General features: G+C 45.9%; 1 protein-coding gene across 1 annotated transcript; it reads left to right on the forward strand.

Annotated features, from left to right (window-relative positions):
• The first annotated feature begins 2006 nt into the window (after positions 1–2006).
• On the forward strand, positions 2007–23915 carry aspm (assembly factor for spindle microtubules). The gene is made up of 30 exons (XM_039001755.1): positions 2007–2300; positions 2558–2701; positions 2875–4339; positions 6128–6223; positions 6326–6427; positions 7705–7851; positions 8856–9095; positions 9262–9329; positions 9421–9562; positions 9889–10019; positions 10156–10331; positions 10456–10601; positions 11954–12039; positions 12175–12387; positions 12776–12980; positions 13093–13235; positions 13430–13558; positions 13702–13896; positions 14135–18697; positions 18832–18981; positions 19094–19194; positions 19372–19531; positions 19648–19857; positions 20067–20216; positions 20454–20645; positions 20882–21074; positions 21417–21571; positions 21773–21949; positions 22815–22987; positions 23233–23915. Exons 1-30 carry the CDS (start codon positions 2007–2009, stop codon positions 23333–23335), a joined length of 10449 nt encoding a protein of 3482 aa, XP_038857683.1. The 3' UTR covers positions 23336–23915.
• Positions 23916–23993: the final 78 nt, after the last annotated feature.

A 23993-nucleotide genomic window follows, 5' to 3' on the forward strand; every position in this document is an offset into this window, starting at 1 on the left:
ATAAGCGGGTTATAGGACTATTATTAACACTCATTAAAAATAAAACAGAAACGGATCACACTGGTTCAATTAGATATTGTTGGCTACTACTGTGATGGATTCATTTACACTTTCAGACGAAACCTTAATATATTTGAATTAGAGCATGAGGATGATCTGATCAGCATTATTTTCAGAAGAAACGCAGCAGCAGTAATGGTGCGCTATACAAAACATTTTACATAACTTAACCTGTTTAGCACGGCAAGTAGTGGCAAGGAGTGGAATGATAGCTAAACAGACGGGTACACAGACTAGGGTGACAACACAATGAGGACACCTGCAAAATCAATAAACCCAAACAGCAGATGAAACTTTATACTTTAGCCTATGTCTTCTAAAAAACTGAGAAATGGGAATTGAACAGTTATCAACTGGTATAACCAAAAAATACATAATAAAAGTACCCTTACTCACCATCTATCCCTATGGTTAGTGCACCATAGATGACCAAGGCGCAAGCAAGTGAATGAAACCTAGTAGATCGCAATAAATCCATATTCGTGATAGAAAATCATCCTGCTCGCTCTGTGTGAAGCATGTCGGTAGGCTGCTCCTCGATCTCTCTCTGATGTGCTGCTGCCTGTGCTTGTTGTGAACTCAAGTGCCACTTTTCCTGAGCTAGGCTCACCAATCACTTGATGCGCCCTTGTCCCCTGACGCACCAATGGGCTCTCTCTACCGTCAGCTCTTCAGATGATCCTCAATCAAACGTGAACGCTATAAAAAGGCCGCCGGGGAAGCGGATTGCCGGTGTTTGTTCAATATAGCACCAGTAGCCTAAGTGACATGGTCTGTCAGTGTTGAAATACTGTAATATAAATGTAAGTGGGTGGGAAGGAGGAAACGGTGTATATTTCATACATAATGAGAATGGCTCTTTCAGGCTCCAGCACCACACTGAATAGCCTAATCATGGGGGAAGATGTAGCCTAGGATGATGTCTTCCGCTGCTGCTCTTTCAGGCTCCAGCACCACACTGAATAGCCTAATCATGGGGGAAGATGTAGCCTAGGATGATGTCTTCCGCTGCTGCTCTTTCAGGCTCCAGCACCACACTGAATAGCCTAATCATGGGGGAAGATGTAGCCTAGGATGATGTCTTCCGCTGCTGCTCTTTCAGGCTCCAGCACCACACTGAATAGCCTAATCATGGGGGAAGATGTAGCCTAGGATGCTGTCTTCCGCTGCTGCTCTTTTAGGCTCCAGCATTGTACTGAATAGCCTAGCTTCTCTTATCGCCAACAGAGCCTGAACACTGTAGACATAATTCGAAAAAAGTACAGATGTTGCATACAACACACAATACTCAATCAAACACAAATCAAGTACCAGTCAATGCAATTTCATTTACATGATTTTGTGCAACATTTGTTCCACTGGTTAACTTTTGAATTGGACAACAGAATGCCAAACGTAGCACTCACTATATAGGTTCAAATTATTTTCGCCAACAAGCATTGCATCACGTATCAACATTTATTTACTAATTTAGTAGGCTATGTGGAAGACATAGCCACACCTCAATGTTGTCTTAAGTGATAAGAATAAACTGTCTGAACAGTGAATGCCACAGCCACTGTAGGTTACAACTTCTAGCTAAGACCTGCTACAAAATATAATATCAACCTCGCCCCCTTCCTGAGTTGCATCTGATGACTGTAGTGTGCATCTCGGAGTAGGCGCGGCTTATGGCAGTTTAAACATTTTGAGGATCTCTGATTGGCCATTCATTGTTTACCCCGCAGCGATTGGAACATGAAGCGGCCAACCTACGATATGATTGGCTAACAAAGTAAAGCGATATTCAAACGGAACGTAACTATTAACAGGGAAACGTGTTTTCAGTCAGTTAACGTTAGCTCGCTGTAGAGAATAGTAAGGAGAATAACTACGTTAATTAGCTAGATATTTCTTGAGATGGTTCGGTGACTAACTTGCGTTGATTTCTACAGAGAAGTTTGGAAATGGCACAGTTATCAGCGAGGGGAGGTTTCCTGGATTTTAGTCCCATCAAGAAAGAAGATTCATCTGCTGTTTCTTATGGCAATAAAGAAAACAATAGCTCGCACCCAGTTTTGAGTTTAATTCAGTTTTCAAGGGCTCCGTTTGTAACATTTGGAAATGTAAAGTTGGGATCGTCCAAATCATCAGTTCTTTGCATTGAGAATCCCGTTGAAGATGCAAACATAGAGGTGGCAATTGATAAGATTGCATCGACGAAAGGCTTTTCCGTGGATCAAACCCGATTTACAATTCAGGTAAGGGAAATTATAGCTAGCTAGCATGTGCTCAAATATAATACTATAACTAGTTAGCTAACTTAACGTTAGATGGCAACGAGTGGATCTAGTTGGCATGACATAAACCAAGTTAACGTTTTGTTAGTTGTCAGATGTAACGTAAGCTAGTTAGCCAGCCAACAGTTGTCATATTTGTTTGAAGTTCTACTAGCTAGCTAGCCATACATTTTACCCGTAGCTAGCTAACGTTATTTCCCCTGTCATTTTTTTCCCAGCCTGAGGAACGTGTCAATTTGACAATAACATGGACACCGATAGAGGAAGGTGGTATTCGAGAGCTGATCACTTTCATTGCCAATGGGGTGGTCAAACACCAAGCTATTTTGCTCGGTAGAGCAGACGCACCTAAAAGGAGAAAGGTAACTTATTTATATATATATATATATGAGAAAGATGTTGCTACATACTAACTAATTCACACTAATCAACATGTAGCCTAATAAATCAAATTTCATTTGAACAATTTCAAAGCATCACAAATGCTCTATACATAACTACAAACCACTTCATGTGATTTATTCCTTTGTTACAGAAGAGTCTGTGGGACTCAATCAAAAGCAAGAAGCCATTTGATCTATCAGACCCTCCAAGGGGGAAGAAAAACTCAGTGTCTTCCCTGAAGATGGCAGCCAACAAGACCTTCCATGTGTCCCGGACACCACAGTACAGACGGGAGAAGGTTCGCAGCCCGCTTGCCTCACTCAACAAAAAAGCCTGCACACCTGTCGAAGGGCAGAAGTTTAAGCAGGATGTGTTGGGTCAGTTTAGTTTTGACAATGTCCAAAAGAACTCGCCTGTCGTCTTTCTAGTCCCCGCTGCAAAGCTAATCGATTCCTCTGATGCAGCAGCCAGCAACAGTTTCCCAGTAGGCACACCGGAGTGCCGAGACCTCACCAGACTACTGAACACGACTGTGTCCCCTGTAGGCACTCCAGAGAGGCTTCAAAAGCTGATGCCCCATATTCAGTCTATACAGAGCCCAGCCCCTGTGATTGATGACACTGTTGCGAACATAAGCCATACAGTGTTGGCCGGAACACCAGTGTTGTCTGTGAGAGATGCACTGGCCTTGATTGAGTCAGATCTAACTCATGTGGTTGGTGCAAGCCCTCCAAATGCGTGCTCTAGCTTTGATTTCTCCCACTCCTTGGAGTCAGCAAATGGAGAGAAGAATTGTGGCCCTGTCAAATCTGTGATTGACCTCAAAGCCCTGTCTGAAAGCCCCATCAAGTCAGATCCTGCACAGCCTAGACTAACCTTCTTCATCAAACCAAAACGTGTTACTGACAAGGAGGGTAGAGTAGAGGTTGGAGAGGTTGTTCCTCAATCCAAAAAGGTCACTTTCACCTCCACCACAGTCATCAAAAGCAAACCAGCCCCTGTCCAGGTACGCAGTCCTGGGGTGAGGAGAATCAAAACCTCCAGGCGCCGTCTCCTGGAGAAAACACTGGAGCTGTCTGGGGACAGTGGCCATTCAGAGTCAAGCCCTGGTACTACAGTTACCCCTGGTCTCCCTGTCATAGACTCTGATGCAAACCATGATTCTCCATTAACTATCTCCCCACGGGAGGCCAGGCTGGAGTCAATTTCCTATAGCCCAGTTTGTTTGGATGATAACCCTGCTCCAGTCAACCTCTCCCTCAGCTCTCCTCTGCCTATGAACCCCCCCACCGGTGGCCCCCAGCACCTTGGCCTGGATGATTCCATTCTGGGAGCCACTCAGCTCAACACAGCACCAATAGTGGAACCTCTACCTGACCGGGCAGGTGTGTTTCCTGTTTACAACCAGAGCCAGTTTGACATGAGGGTGGTGCGGAGCAAAAAGAGGAAGAGCGATGAGTTTCTGAGGGATGGAGGGGAGAAAGTGGAGGATGCTGCGGAGAAAATGTTCCATGTGAAAAAGAGTAGGGTGTCAACAGTGGTGAAGGGACCCAACAGACCAGCTCAGCAGAAGGGGTTCAGTGCCTCCTCTCACAGGCAGCAGACAAAAACATCAGGTGAGTTGGTAAATGTTAATTTTTGAAATGTCCTCAGTACTCTTTGTAAATTGAATTGTTTTTAACCATTGTGCACATTGACTTGTGTGGTGCAGCAAGGCTAGGGGGGCGAGCTCCAGTTGAGCACTGTTAACGAGGGTGGCAGCATTCTGATGCTGCCAAGGAATACCTAGGATGGGATAAAGTAATCCTTCTAAAGTAAACCTAGGATAGGATAAAGTAACCCCCCCCCCCCCTTAAAAGAGTTAGATGCACTATTGTAAAGTGGTTGTTCCACTGGATATCATAAGGTGAATGCACCAATTTGTAAGTCGCTCTGGATAAGAGCGTCTGCTAAATGACTTAAATGTAAAATGTAAATGATGGACTGCTGTGGAGTAGTAGGGCCAAGTCTAGAAAGCATGAGGAATGCCAACTGGGGGAACAAGCTGCAGTTGACCACGGTTCTCTTAATGAGGGTGTGGCAGCCCTCCTAATTGACTGCCTGAAGACTTAAAGGTGTGCAGCTCTCACTATGGGGGGAGCATTCTCTAGAGCAGTCCCGTACCCCTTCAAACATTCAACCTCCAGCCGTATCCGCTATAGCACCAGCGTGTTTTTTGCCATCATTGTAAGCCTGCCACACACACACACACACACTATATGATACGTTTATTAAACATAAGAATGAGTGAGTTTGTCACAACCCGGTTTGTGGGAAGTGACAAAGAGCTCTTATAGAACCAGGTCACTCATAATAATCAATAATTTTGCTCTTCGTTTAACCATCTTGCATATAAAACCTTATTTGCTCATTGAAAATGGTGAGTAACTCACCACAGGTTAATGAGAAGGGTGTGCTTGAAAGGATGCACCTAACTCTGCAATGTTCTATTGGAGAGAGTCTCAGTCTTAAATCATTTCCCACACAGTCTGTGCCTGTATTTAGTTTTCATACAAGTTAGGGCCTAGAATCCACTCTCACATATGTACGTGATTGCAAAGAGCATCAGTGTCTTAACAGTGCGATTTGCCAAGGCAAGAAACCCTGAGCGCAGCCCAATCCAGAAATTTGGCAATGGCTTCTGATATAAATTACATTTTCACAGAACTGCTTGTTGCAATTTCGATGAGGCTCTCTTGTTCAGATATCGCTAAGTGGACTGGAGGCAGGGCAGGAACGGGATAACAAATCCAGTTTCTCTTCTGTTTTGGGAAAGTACCTGCGTAATTGTACCCAACTTAATGTGATTGGATGTTAATTATTTGTCTTGGCTGCCTCTTTGATGTTGTTATTTTGCTGAACACTAGATTATTAAAATGTATTTTTAACAGTGAAACGAGGCTACACGGGCGAGAGAAACGCACCCAAATGTGTAGCCCCATTGGAAAATATAGTTGTTACCATTTTGAAAAATGTAAATCACATTTTTATTTTGCGTACCTGCGACGGAATTGCGCGTACCCCTAGGGTTAGGTAACCTGGTCTAGAGCGCACGTCCTGTCAGGTATGGCTAGGACTGATTTTATGATTTGCCGCGTTTAAGCTTTTGGCTAGTCTTGTTGACTTTATGCTTTAGTTTTCTAAGTTTAAAGTCTGGCTCTGGAAGAGCTCTGGAAGAGCCAGAATTCTATTTTCCTTTTTTTAATTAAAGCATCTTTGTTTGCACTGCGCTCCTGTCTGAGTCAACCTTTAGTCACTGCCTATGCCGACCTCCAAGACAGTGCACGGGGTTTCACACAGTCACGACATGCCTATTGCTTTGAATATTTTAAATGATGTGATCTGTGTGTATTCTTGTTTTTCAGCTTCTGTGTGTACTAGTTCTGCCTCATCCATGAGGGCTCCAAAGTCTGTGTCCCCTGCCCAAGCCAAGCAGCCAGCTCCAAAACCTGGCCAGCGAGGTACAACAACTTGTCCTTACAATGTGGAAAACAAGACAAATTAGTAGGCCATTTTCTATGTGGAAGAGTTTTGCATGTCTTTGTTTTCTGCTCTGATCATAGGTGCACAGTCTTTGAAATCATTTGGTGGCTCATCTGTAAAAACTGCAAAGATTGTAGCTGTGGCCCAGTCCAAGCTCACATTCACCAAGCCTGGTCAAACAGGTAACCTAGCCCTTTTGATACATGCATGCATACACTAACTACATGGCCAAAAGTATCCCTTCAAATGAGTGGATTTGACTATTTCAGCCACACCCGTTGCTGAAAGGTGTATAGAATCAACCAAACAACCATAGAATGGCCTTACTTAGGAGCTTAGTGACTTTCAACATGGCACCGTCATAGGATGCCACCTATCCAAGTTAGTTTGTCAAGGTTCTGCCTTGCTAGAGCTGCCATGGTAAGTGTAAGTTATTGTGAAGTGGAAATGTCTAGGAGCAACACCGGCCCAGCCGTGAAGTGGTAGGCCACCCAAGCTCACAGAACGGGAACACCGAAGCAGGTAGCAAGTAAAAATCGTCTGACCTCGGTTGCAACACTCACTACCAACTGCCTCGGGAAGCAACGTCAGCACAAGAACTGTTGGTTGAGAGCTTCATGAAATGGGTTTCCATGGCTGAGCAGTCGCACAAGTCTAAATTCACCATGCGCAATGCCAAGCATCGGTTGGAGTGGTATAGGGCTAGCCACTGTTGGACTCTGGAGCAGTGGCACCGCGTTCTCTGGAGTGATGAATCACGCTTCACCATCTGGCAGTTCGACGGATGAATCTGGGTTTGGCGGATGCCAGAAGAACGCTACCTGCCCCAATGCATAGTGCCAACTGTAACGTTTGGTGGAGGAGGAATAATAGTCTGGGATTGTTTTTCATGGTTCAGGCCCCTTTAGTTCCAGTGAAGGGAAATCTTAACGCTACAGCTTACAATGACATTCTAGACGATTCTGTGCTTCCAACTTTGTGGCAACAGTTTGGGAAAGACCCTTTACTGTTTTTAGCATGACAATGCCCCCGTGCACAAAGCGAGGTCTGTACAGAAATGGTTTGTCAAGATCGGTGTGGAAGAACTTGACTGGCCTGCACAGAGCCCTGACCTCAACCCCATCAAACACCTTTGGGATGAATTGGAACGCCAACTGTGAGCCAGTCCTAATCGCCCAACATCCGTGCACAACCTCACTGATGCTCTTGTGGCTGAATGGAAGTGAAGTCCCCTCTGGCAATGTTCTTCTAGAAAAGCGGAGGCTGTTCTAGCAGCAAAGGTGGGACCAACTCCATATTAATACCCATGATTTTGGAATAAGATGTTCGACGATCAGGTGTCCACATACTTTTGGCCATGTGGTGTATGTATATATATATCTCTCTCAATCAATCTCTGGCTCACTCTCTAATCTACTGTTGTGTGCTGTCACTTACGGAACATACTTGTCACTTGCAGCCATACCAAGACACCCGATGCCGTTCGCTGCAAAGAACATGTTCTATGATGAGCGCTGGATAGAGAAACAGGAGACTGGGTTTACCTGGTGGATCAACTACGTCCTCACCCCTGATGACTTCAAGGTCAACACGGAGGTCACCAAAGGTAATGTTCACCTGGCTAGATCAAGACGGTGATGTAAAGGAGTACTGTTTATTCCCGAGACTCTCACCCTGACGTGTTGTCTTGGTGTGCTCGAGCTCTCGTAGAGGGACCACTGGTCTTATTCACTGACTGGACCTGCTATAGACCACAAGCGCCATGACGGCTTCCTGTAGACCAGTCAGCCACACGGGCCGTGACGGCTTCCTGTAGACCAGTCAGCCACACGGGCCGTGACGGCTTCCTGTAGACCAGTCAGCCACACGGGCCGTGAAGGCTTCCTGTAGACCAGTCAGCCACACGGGCCGTGGCGGCTTCCTGTAGACCAGTCAGCCACACGGGCCGTGGCGGCTTCCTGTAGGCCACACGGGCCGTGGCGGCTTCCTGCGGACCAGTCAGCCACACGGGCCGTGGCGGCTTCCTGCGGACCAGTCAGCCACACGGGCCGTGAAGGCTTCCTGCGGACCAGTCAGCCACACGGGCTGTGGCGACTTCCTTCTTGGAACCCTGCTACCTATGGGCATTTGTGGCATGATAGTCAACTGATGGCATGATGTTGAATTTTCATATAGTGGTTCAAATTTGTGGATAAGATAACAATTTAGTATATTTGAAGGTAGGCCTTGAAATACATCCACAGGTACACCTCCAATTGACTCAAATGATGTAAATTAGACTATCAGAAGCTTCTAAAGCCATGACATAATTTTCTGGAATTTTCCAAGCTGTTTAAAGGCACAGTCAACTTAGTGTATGTAAACTTCTGACCCACTGGAATTGTGATACAGTGAATTGTACGTGAAATAATCTATGTCAACAAATGTCATGCACAAAGTAGATGTCCTAACCGACCTGCCAAAACTGTTTGTTAACAAGACATTTGTGGAGTGGTTAAAAAAAAAAAAAAAAAGCTTTAATGACTCCAACCTAAGTGTATGTACACTTCTGACTTCAACTGTATATAGAATTCCATTGCTTCATATCTCGCCATCTCTCTTGATGTGTAGTGAATGCTGTATCCCTGGCGATGGGCGGTAATGACAAGTTTGCCGTCAACAAGGCTCCCACCAAAGAGGAGATGTCGTTTAGTACTTACACTGCCAGGCGGCGGCTCAACCGGCTGCGGCGCTCTGCCTGCCAGCTTTTCACCTCCGAGCCCATGGTCAAAGCCATCCAGAGGCTGGAGCTGGAGGTTGAGGCTAGAAGGTTACTGGTACGCAAGGATCGGCATCTTTGGAAGGACATCGGTACGTATGCAGGCTGGCGTTAGACATGTGTAACATAGTCTGATTCATATGTATGTGCGTTAACTCGAGTTCAATTAAAAGTTATGACATTTCTAAGTAGTAGTACGCATATTCAAAGGTTCATGTCCAAAAGCCTATGCAAAGTTTTATTTTTTTTATTTTTTAGGGGAACGGCAAAAGGTGCTCAACTGGCTTCTATCGTACAATCCTCTTTGGTTACGGATTGGACTTGAGGTAGTCAGTCAGTCATAATGGTTTTATTTATTTATTTTCCTAAATGTCTATTGTCCATGTTGAAGTCTCATGAAATGCAACCTGTTTTCAGACTATCTACGGGGAGATGATCTCACTGGAGAGCAACAGTGACGTCATGGGCTTAGCCATGTTCATTCTGAAACGTCTGCTGTGGAACCCTGACATCGCTGCAGAGTTCAGACATGCCAAAGTACCCAACCTCTACAAAGATGGTAACTCATTGCTCTACTGTCTTCCATTACGCTCAGCTTTTTTGTTGCTATTTTCAGCAATTAAAAAAAATATATATATATATATATATTTTCTGTTGAATGGAAGATTCTATGAAGTGTCATCAAAAAGAAAGGAGGATATAAAGAGTGCCTTGGTCCTCCTTTCTTGTTGATGACCAATTTAACCCTTTTACCAAAGAGCACTTTCTGTCCACCAAAATGTACTATAGTGTACCTTAGTAGCGCTTCCCTTCCTCCTCTTCCTACATTCTATGAAGTGTATTATATTAGTTGGTCATTGATTGTTATTGGTCTCTGTTGTGCAGGCCACGAGGGGGCGCTGTCTCGTTTCACTCTGAAGAAGCTTCTCCTCCTGGTGTGCTTCCTGGATAAAGCCAAAGAGTCCAGGATGATCGAACATGACCCCTGTCTGTTCTGTATGGATGCAGAATTCAAGGTAAGGTGACACCAACTCCCATGGCCACAAATTAAGTCATCTGTCTGACAGACATTAACAGTTTGATTCAGTCCTTTGCAGCCCCCCCCCCCCATAGTACCTCCCATTGATCTCTTGATTGTTTTATATTCTCCAGACTACCAAGGACTTGCTGCTGTCGTTCTCCAGGGACTTCCTGAGTGGAGAGGGGATCCTCCCCCGTCACCTGGGTTACATGGGCCTACCGGTCTCCCACGTCCAGACGCCTCTGGACGAGTTCAACTTCGCTGTCAAGAATCTGTCAGTTGACCTTAAGTGTGGAATCCGTCTAGTGTAAGACATATTATCACACCCGTCCTTTTTGGTGTCATTGTTGGGCTGGAAAGAAAGCCTGCACAAAGTGTTGGCTCTCCAGGTTAAGGTTTGGTGACTGTATTAGCGTATGTTTTTCTGTCAGGCGTGTGATGGAGCTGTTCATCCAGGACTGGAGTCTGTCCCGTAAGCTGAGGATGCCTGCAATCAGTCGTCTGCAGAAGGTCCACAACGTTGACATAGCCCTGCAGGTGCTCCGAGACAGAGGGGTTGACCTCAAGGATGAGCATGGTAAATTAGCTTCTTTTCTTCTTTCCAATTCTTTATTGTTAAATAGAATTTGACAAAAATAATGAATGAATGATAAACTCTGCTAGTTACAGTAAGGTGTCCCAGTGAAGATTAAAGGGTGACTGCCTCTAAAAAGAAACTTATTGTTTTGAAAATGGCCTGTGGCATCAATATGATTCAAACATTTGTTCTAGTGTCAAAATGTACTACAAAGAGTGAATAGGATTATTTTGGTTGAAGTCAGTCTCGTCTAAAACAGATTTACAAGATAGGAAAAAAATGGAATGTCACGGGACAAAGTGTACCGTAACAGTTTTTCTTGGGTTAATTTTAATTCTGCCCACAGCCCGAAAGCACCCAAGTAATCATCAATTCAGAGCACAGCTGCATGTGACCAGATCCTAATGGTCAATTTGTTTTAACATTAGATACCCCTATGGGGCTAGTTACGGACCCTCACTAAATGACATAATGTACATGGGACATTAGCTCAATTTCAATGACTTAACTTTAAACCAATTATACATTTTAGAAAATCATGTACAAATTTTGAAGGCTAAAAGATGTGCAACGTGAAAATATTGTTTCATTTACATTGTGTAATTTATTGACGGTCCCTAACTATCCCCAGAGATGTGCTGTCCAAAGTTGAACCAACTTTGCAGCGGTTGCACATCAGCCAGGTGAAGCTAATTGGCTAAATAATTTGGTTTAACATTTCCCACCTGCGGACACACACAAGACACCCGTATCAAACCACACGCTGAACAAACTTGTTTTAATTCCGTTGTGGCCGCTAGCGCTTCTTAATGAACCAAATCTAAAACTAGGCCAAATCAGGAAGTGCAGGGCCGCCCTAGTGCTGCAGCGGTCTAAGGCATTGCAGTGCTTGAGGCATCACTACAGATCCAGGTTCGATCCCGGGTTGTGTCAGCTGCCCGTGACCAGGAGTCCCATGAGGCGCCCCACAATTGGCCCAGAGTCGTCCGGGTTAAGGGACAGTTTGGCCGGCCCGAGATGTCCTTGTCCCATTGTGGTCTAGCAACTCCTGTGGCGGGCCGGGCGCATACACGCTGACATGGTCGACAGCTGTACAGTCTTTCCTTCGACACATTGGTGCGGCTGGCTTCCGGGTTAAGCGAGCAGTGTGTCAAGAAGTAGTGCGGCTTGGCTGGGTCATTTTTCGAAGGACGCATGGCTCTCAACCTTCGCCTCTCCAGAGTCAGTACGGGAGTTGCAGCGATGGGACAAGACTAACTACCAATTTGGATATCACAAAAAAGGGGTAAAAATAAATTTTAAAAATCACAAAGTATAGTCGCTCTTTAACTAATTGCCATTATGTCTTCCAGATGCTGTCATTGACTCCAGAGATATTGTGGACGGACACAGGGAGAAGACACTGAGCCTGCTGTGGAAGATCATTTTTACCTTCCAGGTACGTTTCATATTTTATAACCTGACAATGACTTTGGATAAGCGTCCCCTCGGCTTCATCCACTCCCATTACAATAACACACTTTCTCCCACATTCATCTCTGCTTTCATGAATTAACTCCCCCCCCCTGTCCAGGTGGAGGTGCTGCTGGACGAGGACCAGCTGAGAGAAGAGATCAGTTTCCTCAAACACACCTGGACGACCAAACAGCGGCTGGCCTCACTGAGGGCCGACAAAGGTGTGCTGCAGAAGACTCCCAAGCCTAGACCCCCGTTCGAGCACAGTAGCTCTAAGATCACTCTACTCATGGAATGGGTCAATGCTGTCTGCCAGTTCTACCACTTGAAGGTGAGTTTTTTGCTGACCTGTTTCAAAAATGCCTCATCTCTTTTTAAGAAAATGCAGGCGTACTCAATGTTGGGGCGGCAGGTAGCCTAGTGGTTAGAGTGTTGGGCAGGTAGCCTAGTGGTTAGAGTGTTGGGCCAGTAACCAAAAATCTGTCGTTCTGCCCCTGAACAAGGTAGTTAACCCACTGTTCCCCGGTAGGCCGTCATTGAAAATATGAATTTGTTCTTAACTGACTTGTCTAGTTAAATAAAAATAATCAGGTAATGGTTCTTTCTGTTATCTAGAGTGGATGTGATTTTATAAAATATAACTTTTTAAACAACTTAATACTTCACATGCATGCATTTTATGGTCATCGTTTTTGAATTCATCTCTTGTCTCTTTCCAGGCAGAGAACTTCACGGTGTCGTTCTCAGATGGTCGTATCCTCTGCTACCTGATCCACCACTACCACCCCAGCCACCTACCGGCAGACAGCGTCAGCCACAACACCACACAAACTGTGGAGTGCTCCCAGAGAGGACGAGTTGAACTCAACAGCTCCTCTAGCGACTCAGACATCTCCTTTGACAACTGGCCAACCACACAAAATGGTATTTCTTCCCAAATGCATCCATTTAGTGAGGCAGTTAAAAAGTTTTCATTGCATAATAAGAAAATGGACAGGTTAAATTATTTTTATTCTGTCGTTGTTAATAGGCCTAGTGTCGCCATCGATGGAGTTCAAAGAGCTTCTGGAGAATGAGAAGAATAACTTCAGGCTGGTCAACACTGCAGTGTCTGACCTGGGAGGGGTTCCTGCCATGATGAACCCTGCTGACATGTCAAACACTATCCCAAATGAGAAGGTGGGAGGGGCTTTATGACCTTCCAAGGCTGGACTGTGTGCATTTCTTTTCTCAGGGAAAACTAGGGAACTGTTTCAACTTTGATTCACTTCAATACATTCTTGTAATTGTCAGTGCCTTTTTTTTTTTTTTACAAGAATGCTGAATCTCTTAAGTGTTTCCAGATCCATTTGATCTGTGTTTCTCTGTTTCAGGTGGTGACATGTTACCTGTCCTTCCTGTGTGCCCGTCTCCTGGACCTGCGGAATGAGACCCGTGCTGCCAGGATCATCCAGGGAGCTTGGAGAAAGTACCGGCTGAAGAAGGATCTGAAACTTTACCAGGTTACGTCTAGTCTATATTACCTCTCAAAGTCATGAACACTAGACCTAACACCGTTTTTCTGTGATTTTCTGTTTGGTGCAGATGAAATTTCTTGTACATGGAAAAACTTCTCACATCTCACCTATCCCCTCATCTGGTATAGGAAAGGACTGTAGCAGCGGAGAAGATCCAGGTGCTGGTCAGGCAGTTTCTCCAGAGACGTAGAGCTGTCTGTCAGACCGCTGCAGCCATCCGCATCCAGGCTGCATGGAGGGGCTACTCGGCACGGAACGCCCTGACACTGAGGAGCAAGGCTCTACTCTGGGCGCTCCAGGTTGCTGCTGCTATCACCATCCAAGTATGTTTCTTATTATTATAGAATTTCATATATGGGCTGTTGTCCCTACCTACCCACCCACCGATCATGCTCATACTTGGTAACCTGCTCACCATTTAGTTATAGCTATACTACATGCATGAGGTATAGTATGTAAAGTAATCTCTGCCAGTTTGTATCACTGTGGAAAGATCTTGAACAGTATTGCTAACTGATAACCGGTTTTGAGTTATCTAAGCACATTTCACTTGTCATACAGGCACAATGGAAGAAGTATGTTACCTTGAAAAACTACCAGCGCTTGAGATTGCACATTGTTAAAGTTCAAGCTCTCTGGCGGATGAAGATGGCAGTCACTACCTACAGAAGGACACAGTGGGCTGCAACAGTAATTCAGAAGCATGTTAGGGCCTCGACTCTGGCAAGGGAAGAGCGTGAACGTTACTGCTCACTGAGATCAGCAGCTGTCAAAATCCAGAGAAACTATCGGAGACGGAAGACTCTGAGACTGCAGAGGGAAAACCATGCTGCCACAGTGATACAAACTGCATTTAAGAAATGGCACAGTGACAAAATGGCCCGAAGGACCGCAGCTGCCCTGAAGATTCAGTCTTTCTACAGAATGCGCAGGTGCCTAAAACAGTACATGAACACCCAGCGGAGCGCCATCCTCATTCAGACTTGGTGTAGAGGTCATGCGCAGAGACGCAACTTTGAGACATTGAAACTGCAGCATCACTCTGCCACTGTCATCCAAAGTGCTTTTAGGGCGAGCACGGTCAGAAAACAGATGGCGACGATGAGACAATCCTCAGTCGTGATTCAGCGTTGGTTCAGGGCCTCTGTACAAAGAGATACAGGGAGGCAACAGTTCCTGAAAATGAGATGTGCTGCTGTTACCATACAGTCCGCTTATCGTGGACATACGGCTCGGAGACTAATGCAACAACAGAATCAGGCAGCCACAGTCATCCAGACAGCTTTCATGAAGTTTGTGGCCAGAAGAAAATTCTTGTCCTTGAAAAAATCAGCGATTGTTGTCCAACAGCGATTTAGAGCCAAGCTAGTAGGGGAGAAATCAAGGAAAGCGTATATGGCCCTCCAATATTCTGCATTGAGAATACAAGCTATCTGGAGAGGTAGGGCAGTGAGGAAGAGGATTGAAAAACGACATAAATGCGCCACACTCATTCAGTCTTCCTACCGTAGACATGTGTTGCAGTCACAGTTCAGGTCAAGAAAGAAGGCTGCTTTGGCCATCCAAAGCCATTACCGAGCTTATAGGGCAGGGGAAACAATTAGAACTGACTATCTCCGGCTCAAGAAAGCTGCTGTTACTGTACAAGCCAGGTTCCGTGGCATGAGAGTTAGGCAAGAGCTGAGGCAAAAACACCAGGCCGCCGCTGTCCTTCAGTCAGTAGTGAGAGTTTTTCTCTGTAGAAGACGATATGTGTTACTGCAACGTGCCGCTATAGTCCTCCAGTGTCGGTACCGGGCTCTTGTAGCAGGCAGAAGACAGCAAGCGCAGTACAGCCAGCTGAAATTGGCCACAGTAAAGCTACAGGCTGCTTACCGGAGATCCAGAGAGTTAAGGACGAAACACCAAGGTGCTACGGTCATCCAAGCTCAGTTAAGGATGCACAAAGTGCGTCAGGCCTATCTTGCCACAAAGGTGGCGGCCATCATCGTACAGCAGCATTACAGGGCCAATCGGCTCCGAGATCTACAGATGCAGCGGTACACCTCAGTGAAGTCCGCTGCGGTTGTGATTCAGGCAGTGTATCGCGGTCACAGAGCAAGAATGGAGGTTGCGAGGATGCACCACTCAGCCATGGTCATTCAGAGGAGGTTCCTTACTTTCAGGGACAGGAAACGCTTCCTTGCGGTCAAAACTGCTGTTCTACTATGTCAACAGAGATGCAGGGATGTGGCCATGGTAAGAAAAGACCAGAGGGACTATCTGTTGAAGCTGAGGGCAGCCACTGCTCTGCAAGCAGCTTTCAAAGGGATGAAGGTCCGGAAGCAGTTGCAGACTGAATGCAGAGCGGCCATACTCATTCAATCTCACGTCCGCAAACACCTGCAGAGGGCGCACTATGAGAGGCTTCATTGGGCTGTGAACACAGTGCAGGCCCGTTACAGAGCCAACAAGAAGATGATTGAAGACAGGAAAGCACTGCGCGTAAGGAGGAGTGCTGTTGTCGTGTTACAGGCTGCCTTCCGGGGCATGCGATCAAGACGGAGCACTGGAGAGATGAACAAGGCCGCCAGTGTTCTCCAGAGAAGTTACAGGGCTCACTGCGTACGCCGACAGTACCTCTCCTTGAGATCCTCTGTCCTTGCCATTCAACAAAAATATCGTGCTGCTCTTGCAGCGAAACAGCAGATGCAGCACTACCAACGAATGCGCAGTGCTGTCATCCTGCTCCAAGCAGCATACAGAGGCCAGAGAGCCAGAAAGGAGATCAGTCTTCAACATCAAGCTGCCACCACGATCCAGGCTGGCTTCAGAAAGCACAGAGAGGAAGTCAAGTTCCAGGCCATGAAGTTTGCTGCCATCATCATCCAGAGATACTTCAGGTCTCACATTCAAAGGAAACAAGACCGAGACCAGTTCTTGACACTGAAGGATTCAGCAATAGTCCTTCAGGCAGCTTTCAGAGGGCGTTGCGTTCGACAAGACGTTGCTAAGATGAAGAAAGCTGCTTCTGTGATTCAGGCCAACTTCAGAATGCACAAGGAGCAGGTCAAGTTCCATGCCATGAGACTGTCTGCTGTCATCATTCAGAGGTACTACAGATCTCACATTCAAATGAAACGAGACAGAGACAGATTCATAAAGCTCAGAGAGTCTGCGATAGTCCTTCAGGCAGCTTTCAGAGCATATCACATTCGACAACATGCTGCTAAGATGCACAGAGCTGCGTCTGTGATTCAGGCCAACTTCAGAATGCACAAGGAGCAGGTCAAGTTCCATGCCATGAGACTGTCTGCTGTCATCATTCAGAGGTACTACAGATCTCACATTCAAATGAAACGAGACAGAGACAGATTCATAAAGCTCAGAGAGTCTGCTATAGTCCTTCAGGCAGCTTTCAGAGAAATGATGGCCCGGAAGCAGTTGCAGACTGAGCGCAGAGCGGCCATACTCATTCAATCTCATGTCCGGAAACACCTGCAGAGGGCGCACTATAAGAGGCTTCATTGGGCTGTGAACACAGTGCAGGCCCGTTACAGAGCCAACAAGAAGATGATTGAAGACAGGAAAGCACTGCGCGTAAGGAGGAGTGCTGTTGTCGTGTTACAGGCTGCCTTCCGGGGGATGCTATCCAGACAGCGCATGAGAGAGATGCACAAGACCGCCAGTGTTCTCCAGAGAAGTTACAGGGCGCACTGCGTACGCCGACAGTACCTCTCCTTGAGATCCTCTGTCCTTGCCATTCAACAAAAATATCGTGCTGCTCTTGCAGCGAAACAGCAGATGCAGCACTACCAACGAATGCGCAGTGCTGTCATCCTGCTCCAAGCAGCATACAGAGGCCAGAGAGCCAGAAAGGAGATCAGTCTTCAACATCAAGCTGCCACCACGATCCAGGCTGGCTTCAGAAAGCACAGAGAGGAAGTCAAGTTCCAGGCCATGAAGTTTGCTGCCATCATCATCCAGAGATACTTCAGATCTCACATTCAAATGAAACAAGACCGAGACAAATTCATAAAGCTCAGAGAGTCTGCCATAGTCCTTCAGGCAGCTTTCAGAGCATATCACATTCGACAACATGCTGCTAAGATGCACAGAGCTGCGTCTGTGATTCAGGCCAACTTCAGGATGCACAAGGAGCAGGTCAAGTTCCAGGCCATGAGACTGTCTGCTGTCATCATCCAGCGATACTTCAGATCTCACATTCAAATGAAACAAGACCGAGACAAGTTAAAAAAGTGCAGAGAGTCTGCCATAGTCCTTCAGGCAGCTTTCAGAGGGTATCGCGTTCGACAAGACGTTGCTAAGATGTGCAGAGCTGCTACTGTGATTCAGGCCAACTTCAGGATGCACAAGGAGCAGTCTGCTTATAGGAGGCAGCATTGGGCAGCCAGTGTTCTTCAGCAAAGATTCAGAGCTCAGAGACTGAGGAACTCTCAGTTGGAGAACTACCATCAGATGAGAAATGCTGTGATAAACCTTCAGGCCTTGTATAGGAGAAAACAGGCAAAGGAGCTGGCAAAACAGATGATCGCAGCCAGGAAGATTCAGTCAGTTCTGAGAATGAGCATCAGACGACAACGCTTCTTGAAGGAAAAAGCTGCTGCTCTGTTGATCCAGTCTGCCTTCAGAAGACATCAGGCCAGGACACGGTACAACAAAACACAAGCCTCTGCTGTCACGATCCAAAGATGGTACAGATCATGTAATGTCCGCAGACGACAAAGGGACGATTACTTCGCCATCAGAGAAGCTGCTGTGAAGCTTCAGTCAGCCGTCCGTGGAACGCTGGCAAGAAGGCTGGCCAGACGCAAACGTGCGGCTGTCAAAATCCAGTCCGTGATACGCATGTCCATCCAACGGAGAAGGTATCTGACCCTGCGATCCAGCACGGTAAAGCTGCAGTCTCACTGCCGGGCTTGGGTGGCGAGGAGGAGATTCCTGAAGCGTCGGACAGCGGCCGCAACTCTCCAAAAGCACTACAGAGGCTGGCAGGTCCAGAGAGAGCAGCGATGCCTGTACCTAAAGACCCTGACCAGTGTCAAAACACTGCAGGCCAGAGTGCGTGGACACATCCAACTCAAGAGGTACCAGAATCTCAAGAGAAGTGCAGTCACAATTCAGGTCTGTACCAAAGTAGTAGTTCCTCTATAGTCTGATGTAAACATTCTTTGGATTTGTTAAAAATAACTCAACTATATGCCAAAATTGGACCGTAAATGTAGTTGACAAAAATTACTGTTCCTTTTTCCATTCAGGCATTTTACCGTGGAATGGTGGAGAGGAGACGGTTTCAGCATCAAAGGGCATCTGCTGCTATAATACAGGAACGTTTCAGGGCCCATCTCCTCTGCCAAAGAGAGAGGGCAAAGTACCTGGAAATTAAGAAGTCTGCTGTTCTTATTCAAGTTAGTAATCAATCGACTACTACTACTGCTAATAATATTCCGTACTGAGGTTAATCAATGTTATTTTATTGATCATGGTCGAATGTTATCTTGTTGCTTGTTTGGATTGTAGGCAGTGTTCCGTGGTGACCTTGCCAGACAGATTGCCAAGAAACGGCAGGCGGCTGTCGCCACAGTCCACCGATGTATGCAGACCAGGCATCTATGCAACAGGTAATAATACAACTTATCTTTTTTTAGTTGCTTGAGCATCAGAAATGGTTTGTCCTCTTAAGTTTCATAGATTGCTTTGATGACTCGGGTCCTGTCGACTTGTTTTGGATGTGCCTTACTTTACTATGAAAAAGTGGGCCTCAGTCAAATGAAGTGCTTGGTTTTGTTTTCCTCCAGGTTCCGAGTGATCCAGCGTAGTGTAAGGGTCATTCAGTGCAGATGGAGGGAGACCTTGAAAGCCAGGGAAGAGCGTCACAACTTCCTGGTCATGAAAGCTGCCGCTGTTACAATCGAAGCGTCATGGAGAGGCCATGCGACCAGGAATCACCTGCGTAAGGTAAGACTATTTCATCTCAAACACCCCTGGATCCAGCCAGGTTCCTCTTTCTTTTGATGGTCAACTCTGATGATTGAGTCATCCAGACTGAACCTCTATGTCCCCTCCCCCTACAGGAGCAGAGGGCTGCGGTGCTGGTCCAATCGTCCTTCCGGGGATGGGTCCAGAAACGGGCGTACCAGAGACAAAGAGAGGCTGCCCTGGTCCTACAGAGGAGAGTGCGAGCTATGCAGCAGGCTAAAGCAGAGAGGGTCAAATACACACGTTTAAAACAGGCTACCATCACTGTCCAGGCTCACTGCAGAGGCTGGATTGCCAGGAGACAGGTAATAGAACGTACTGTGTAACCTGATCTAGGATCAGTTAAGCCTACGGTAAATCGTTAGTGTTACTTTTAGGATGGGTGAAATCAACTGACCCAGAATCAGTGGTAAATGCTGAGATTATTACAAGAAAGCCAACTGTCACTTCTCTTCTATAGTGGTCTCAGAAAAGACGAGATCGAAACACCATTGTTTTGTCCTCTGTCTTGTAGTTGAGAGAAGTGGCCTCTGCGGAGAGGAGGGTGCGTTTCTGCGCGGCTGTGTACCACCACCTCTGTGCTTTGAGGATCCAGAGAGCTCTGAGGTCACACTGGGCTCTGCAGTCTGCCAAGAGACAGATCACCTCTGTCATATTTATACAGGTACAACGTCATCCCTTTTTAACTACTGGAACCCCCCAAACTGTATGTTGTCACCAATACGAGTTGAGAGTAAAGACATCGTAACAGTTCTACTACTGATCATTATCGATGGACAGTTCTACTACCGATCATTATCGACGGACAGTTCTACTACCGATCATTATCGACGGACAGTTCTACCACCGATCATTATCGACGGACAGTAAACATGTCTCTCTGCCATTTTGTTCCTGCCAGAGGTGGCTGAGAGCACGGCTCCAGAGGCGGCGATACGTGGAGGACAGGAGGAGGGTGGTTGTGGCCCAGAGGGCAGCCAGGAGTTGGTTAGCTCGCCGCCATCATGCTGCCTCCACCATCCAGCACGCTGCCAGGACCTTCCTCCTCCGTAGGCGGGAGCAGAGGGTTCAGCAGGGCATCATCAAAGCACAGGTACTGTACTGAGCCAGAGTCTCTGTTCAATACATTCAAGAGGGAATTAAGTTCTAGTCAGTACAGCATCCTTGCTTTGTTGTCATTAGAAAAAAATTAAGTCTTTTTTTCATTCTCTCCCTGCTTCTCTCCCTCTACTCCTCTCTCCCCCACCACCCCTGGGTCTTACCCCTCTCCCTCTCTCACTCACTCTCTCACACACACCACCCCTGGGTCTTACCCCTCTCTCTGTTTAGGCGTTGTGGCGAGGCCACCAGTCCAGAAAGCTCCATGACAATCGTAAAGTGGTGTCCATGAGGCATCGTCTGCGGAAGGTGTCTGAGGAGGTACGAGAGGAGGACCGGCTGTGTAACAAGACGTCCTGGGCCATCGAATACCTCCTCAAATACAAGCACTTCTCCTATATCCTGGAGGCTCTGAAGAATCTGGGTGAGACCGCGCTCATCCCACTATACTGACGCAATAATAGTCCTGAAATAACCATGAAATGTGTAACATATCTTTACTGATTTCTGCAGGGTTGAGCTATGTCAGAGCTTAACGGCTGTTGGTAGAGTAGTACACTGGATGGTACTATTGGGGTATTGACATTAACCATGTTAGGGAGACTGGTTGGCTAACAGGAAGTGTGTCTGTGTGTGGTATTGACATGATGAACCATGTTAGGGAGACTGGTTGGCTAACAGGAAGTGTGTGTGGGGGAGTATTGACATGATGAACCATGTTAGGGAGACTGGTTGGCTAACAGGAAGTGGATGTTTGTTTCTGCAGAGACCGCCACTAGGCTGTCCCCAGAGTGCTGTGAGCGTCTGGTGACGAGCGGAGCCACGCTGGTCATCTTCACGCTGATCCGCAGCTGCAACCGGAGCGTCCCCTCTATGGAGGTCATTACCTACGCCATCCAGGTGCTCCTCAACCTCTCCAAGGTGGGTCCTCCCTAACACCCCTTGTTGTGCACAGGCCTATATGGATACTTTTGACTAGATGTCAATTCTGCCCAGATAAAACTATCATTTTTTTACTTTGTGAAACAAAATGTTTGTTTAATTGTGAATATTCTCGGCCTTTCGCTGCAGCCCTCCTGGCTCAATAGACTAACGCGGCATGTTTCTTTCACTCTTCAACAGTATGACAAGACAATCGAGGCGGTTTATGCGGTGGAGAACTCTGTGGACACACTGCTGGACTTGCTCCAGATATACAGGGAGAAGGCCGGAGACAAGGTGGCCGACAAAGGAGGCAGCATCTTCACCAAGGCCTGCTTCCTCCTGATCATCCTGCTGCAGGACCAGTCCAGGGCTCTGGTATGGCACTACTACTGCTATCTCTGCTGCTTATATTACTGCTGCTATTGCTATCTCTGCTGCTTCTATTACTGCTGCTATCTCTGCTGCTTCTATTGCGATCTGCTGCTTCTATTACTGCTGCTGCTATCTCTACTGCTGCTATTGCTCTCTGCTGCTTCTATTATTGTTACTACTAGTGCTTTTATTATTACTACTTTTATTATTGTTATTATTATTGCTGCTGTTGCTGCTACTTGCTTTACTACTTGCTGCTGCCAGTGGTGTAAAAATACTTAACCCCAAAAACTACTGAAGTAGTACTTATCTGTACTTTACTATTTTATATTTTTGACTACGGTACTTTTACTTCTACATTCCTAAAGAAAATAATGTACTTTTTACTCCATACATTTTCCCTGACACCCAAAAGTACTCGTTACATTTTGAATGCTTAACAGGACAGGAAAATGGTCTAATTCACACACTTATCAAGAGAACATCCCTGGTCATCCCTACTGCCTCTGATCTGGTGGACTCACTTAAACACACATGCTCCATTTGTAAATGATGTTGGAGTGTGCCCTTGACTATCCGTAAATAAAACAATGTTGTGCCGTTTGGATTGCCTAATAGAAATAATTTGAAATTGTTTATACTTTTACTTTTGATACTCAAGTATCTTTTTTCAATTACATTTGCTTTTATAGTTTTTACTCAAGTAGTATTTTATTGGGTGACTTTCACTTGAGTAATTTTCTATTAAGGTATATTTTTACTTTTACTCAAGTATGACAAATGGGTTATTTTTCCGCTGCTTCTGTCTGACTGGTTTGTTGTTCACAACTCAACATGTCTGACTCTGGTTGGTTTCTGTGGTCTTCAGGAAGTGAGGAAGCTTTCCAAGGCAGTTGACCGGCTCCACAGCATCTACCGCCTCACTGCACGCAAACACAAGATGGATGCCGAGAGGACAGTGGTCAAGCAGAAGATGGGCGCATCCATAAATGGAAGCTTCATCGTCCCGGCAACCCCCCGCAAATCCAAGCCCGTGCCTAAGTGAGTACACTGGTCCCAGTACCATGGAACAAATGGGATTGTCCCAAAAGTGCAAACTGCCCACCCTGCATGTCTGTCAAGCTAAATCAAGCGCATCAAGTATCTAGGTAACTGCTTAGCACTTAGAAAAGTAGCCCGAAACAATCTCTGGCAATAATGCTGATGCTACTTGAACCAAGTATGAATATGATGTACTCATACTATTTCTTCAGTAAACCTGTTTTAATTAGTTATTTTCTTCTCAGATTCTCCCCTGACTGGGTTCTCAGAAGGGACAAACTGCAAGACATCGTTGACCCTCTCCGAGCTGTACAGATGGTGGCCGACGTCTTCTCCATTGTGCTTTAAATATACTTCATGAAATATTTTCTTTAGCTTTTTCCATAGACATTTTTTTGTATAGTTTATTAAATGATACGCATATGATAATTGTATTTTTTATTTTATTTTTAAAAAATGTACTCCACACTGATGTCCTTTTTTTTTTTAGCTTGTTAATGTTTTGATTCTATCTAGAAAAAGCTCCATGAGTTGTCTTTGATAATATCATTTGATTCAACAAGAAGACATGATGCAAGGTGTATACACTGATGGTTGGTGGCCACACGGTGGAAGCATTTAACCTGTAGGTTAATGGATTGAATAAGGGTGAATTAAAAAACATGTAGACCTATTACTATTATCCCATGTTAATGATCCAAAAAACTCTGGGAGAAAGACACTAGAAGTCTCCTGATAATGGGTGAGTAACGTGGCGTTTTAACTGTCTAGATAGGTGTGTGAAGCATCTGGTAATAGAAAGATGTGATTTAGATCTAATTTGCACATGCCAAACAGAAAATATACCGGAGCGATTCTTGAATCCATTCTGTACATATTTACTTTGACTGTTTACTGCTGTAAATAAAACATCTGATTTCACCTGAAAGAGCCTTGTGCTGTGACCGCTTCCTGCCATGAGACACTTTTTCCCTGCCCACCGTTGTTGTTTCTGATCATGACTAGT

Source organism: Salvelinus namaycush, chromosome 10 (genome assembly GCF_016432855.1).
Source record: "Salvelinus namaycush isolate Seneca chromosome 10, SaNama_1.0, whole genome shotgun sequence".
Classification (NCBI taxonomy): domain Eukaryota; kingdom Metazoa; phylum Chordata; class Actinopteri; order Salmoniformes; family Salmonidae; genus Salvelinus; species Salvelinus namaycush.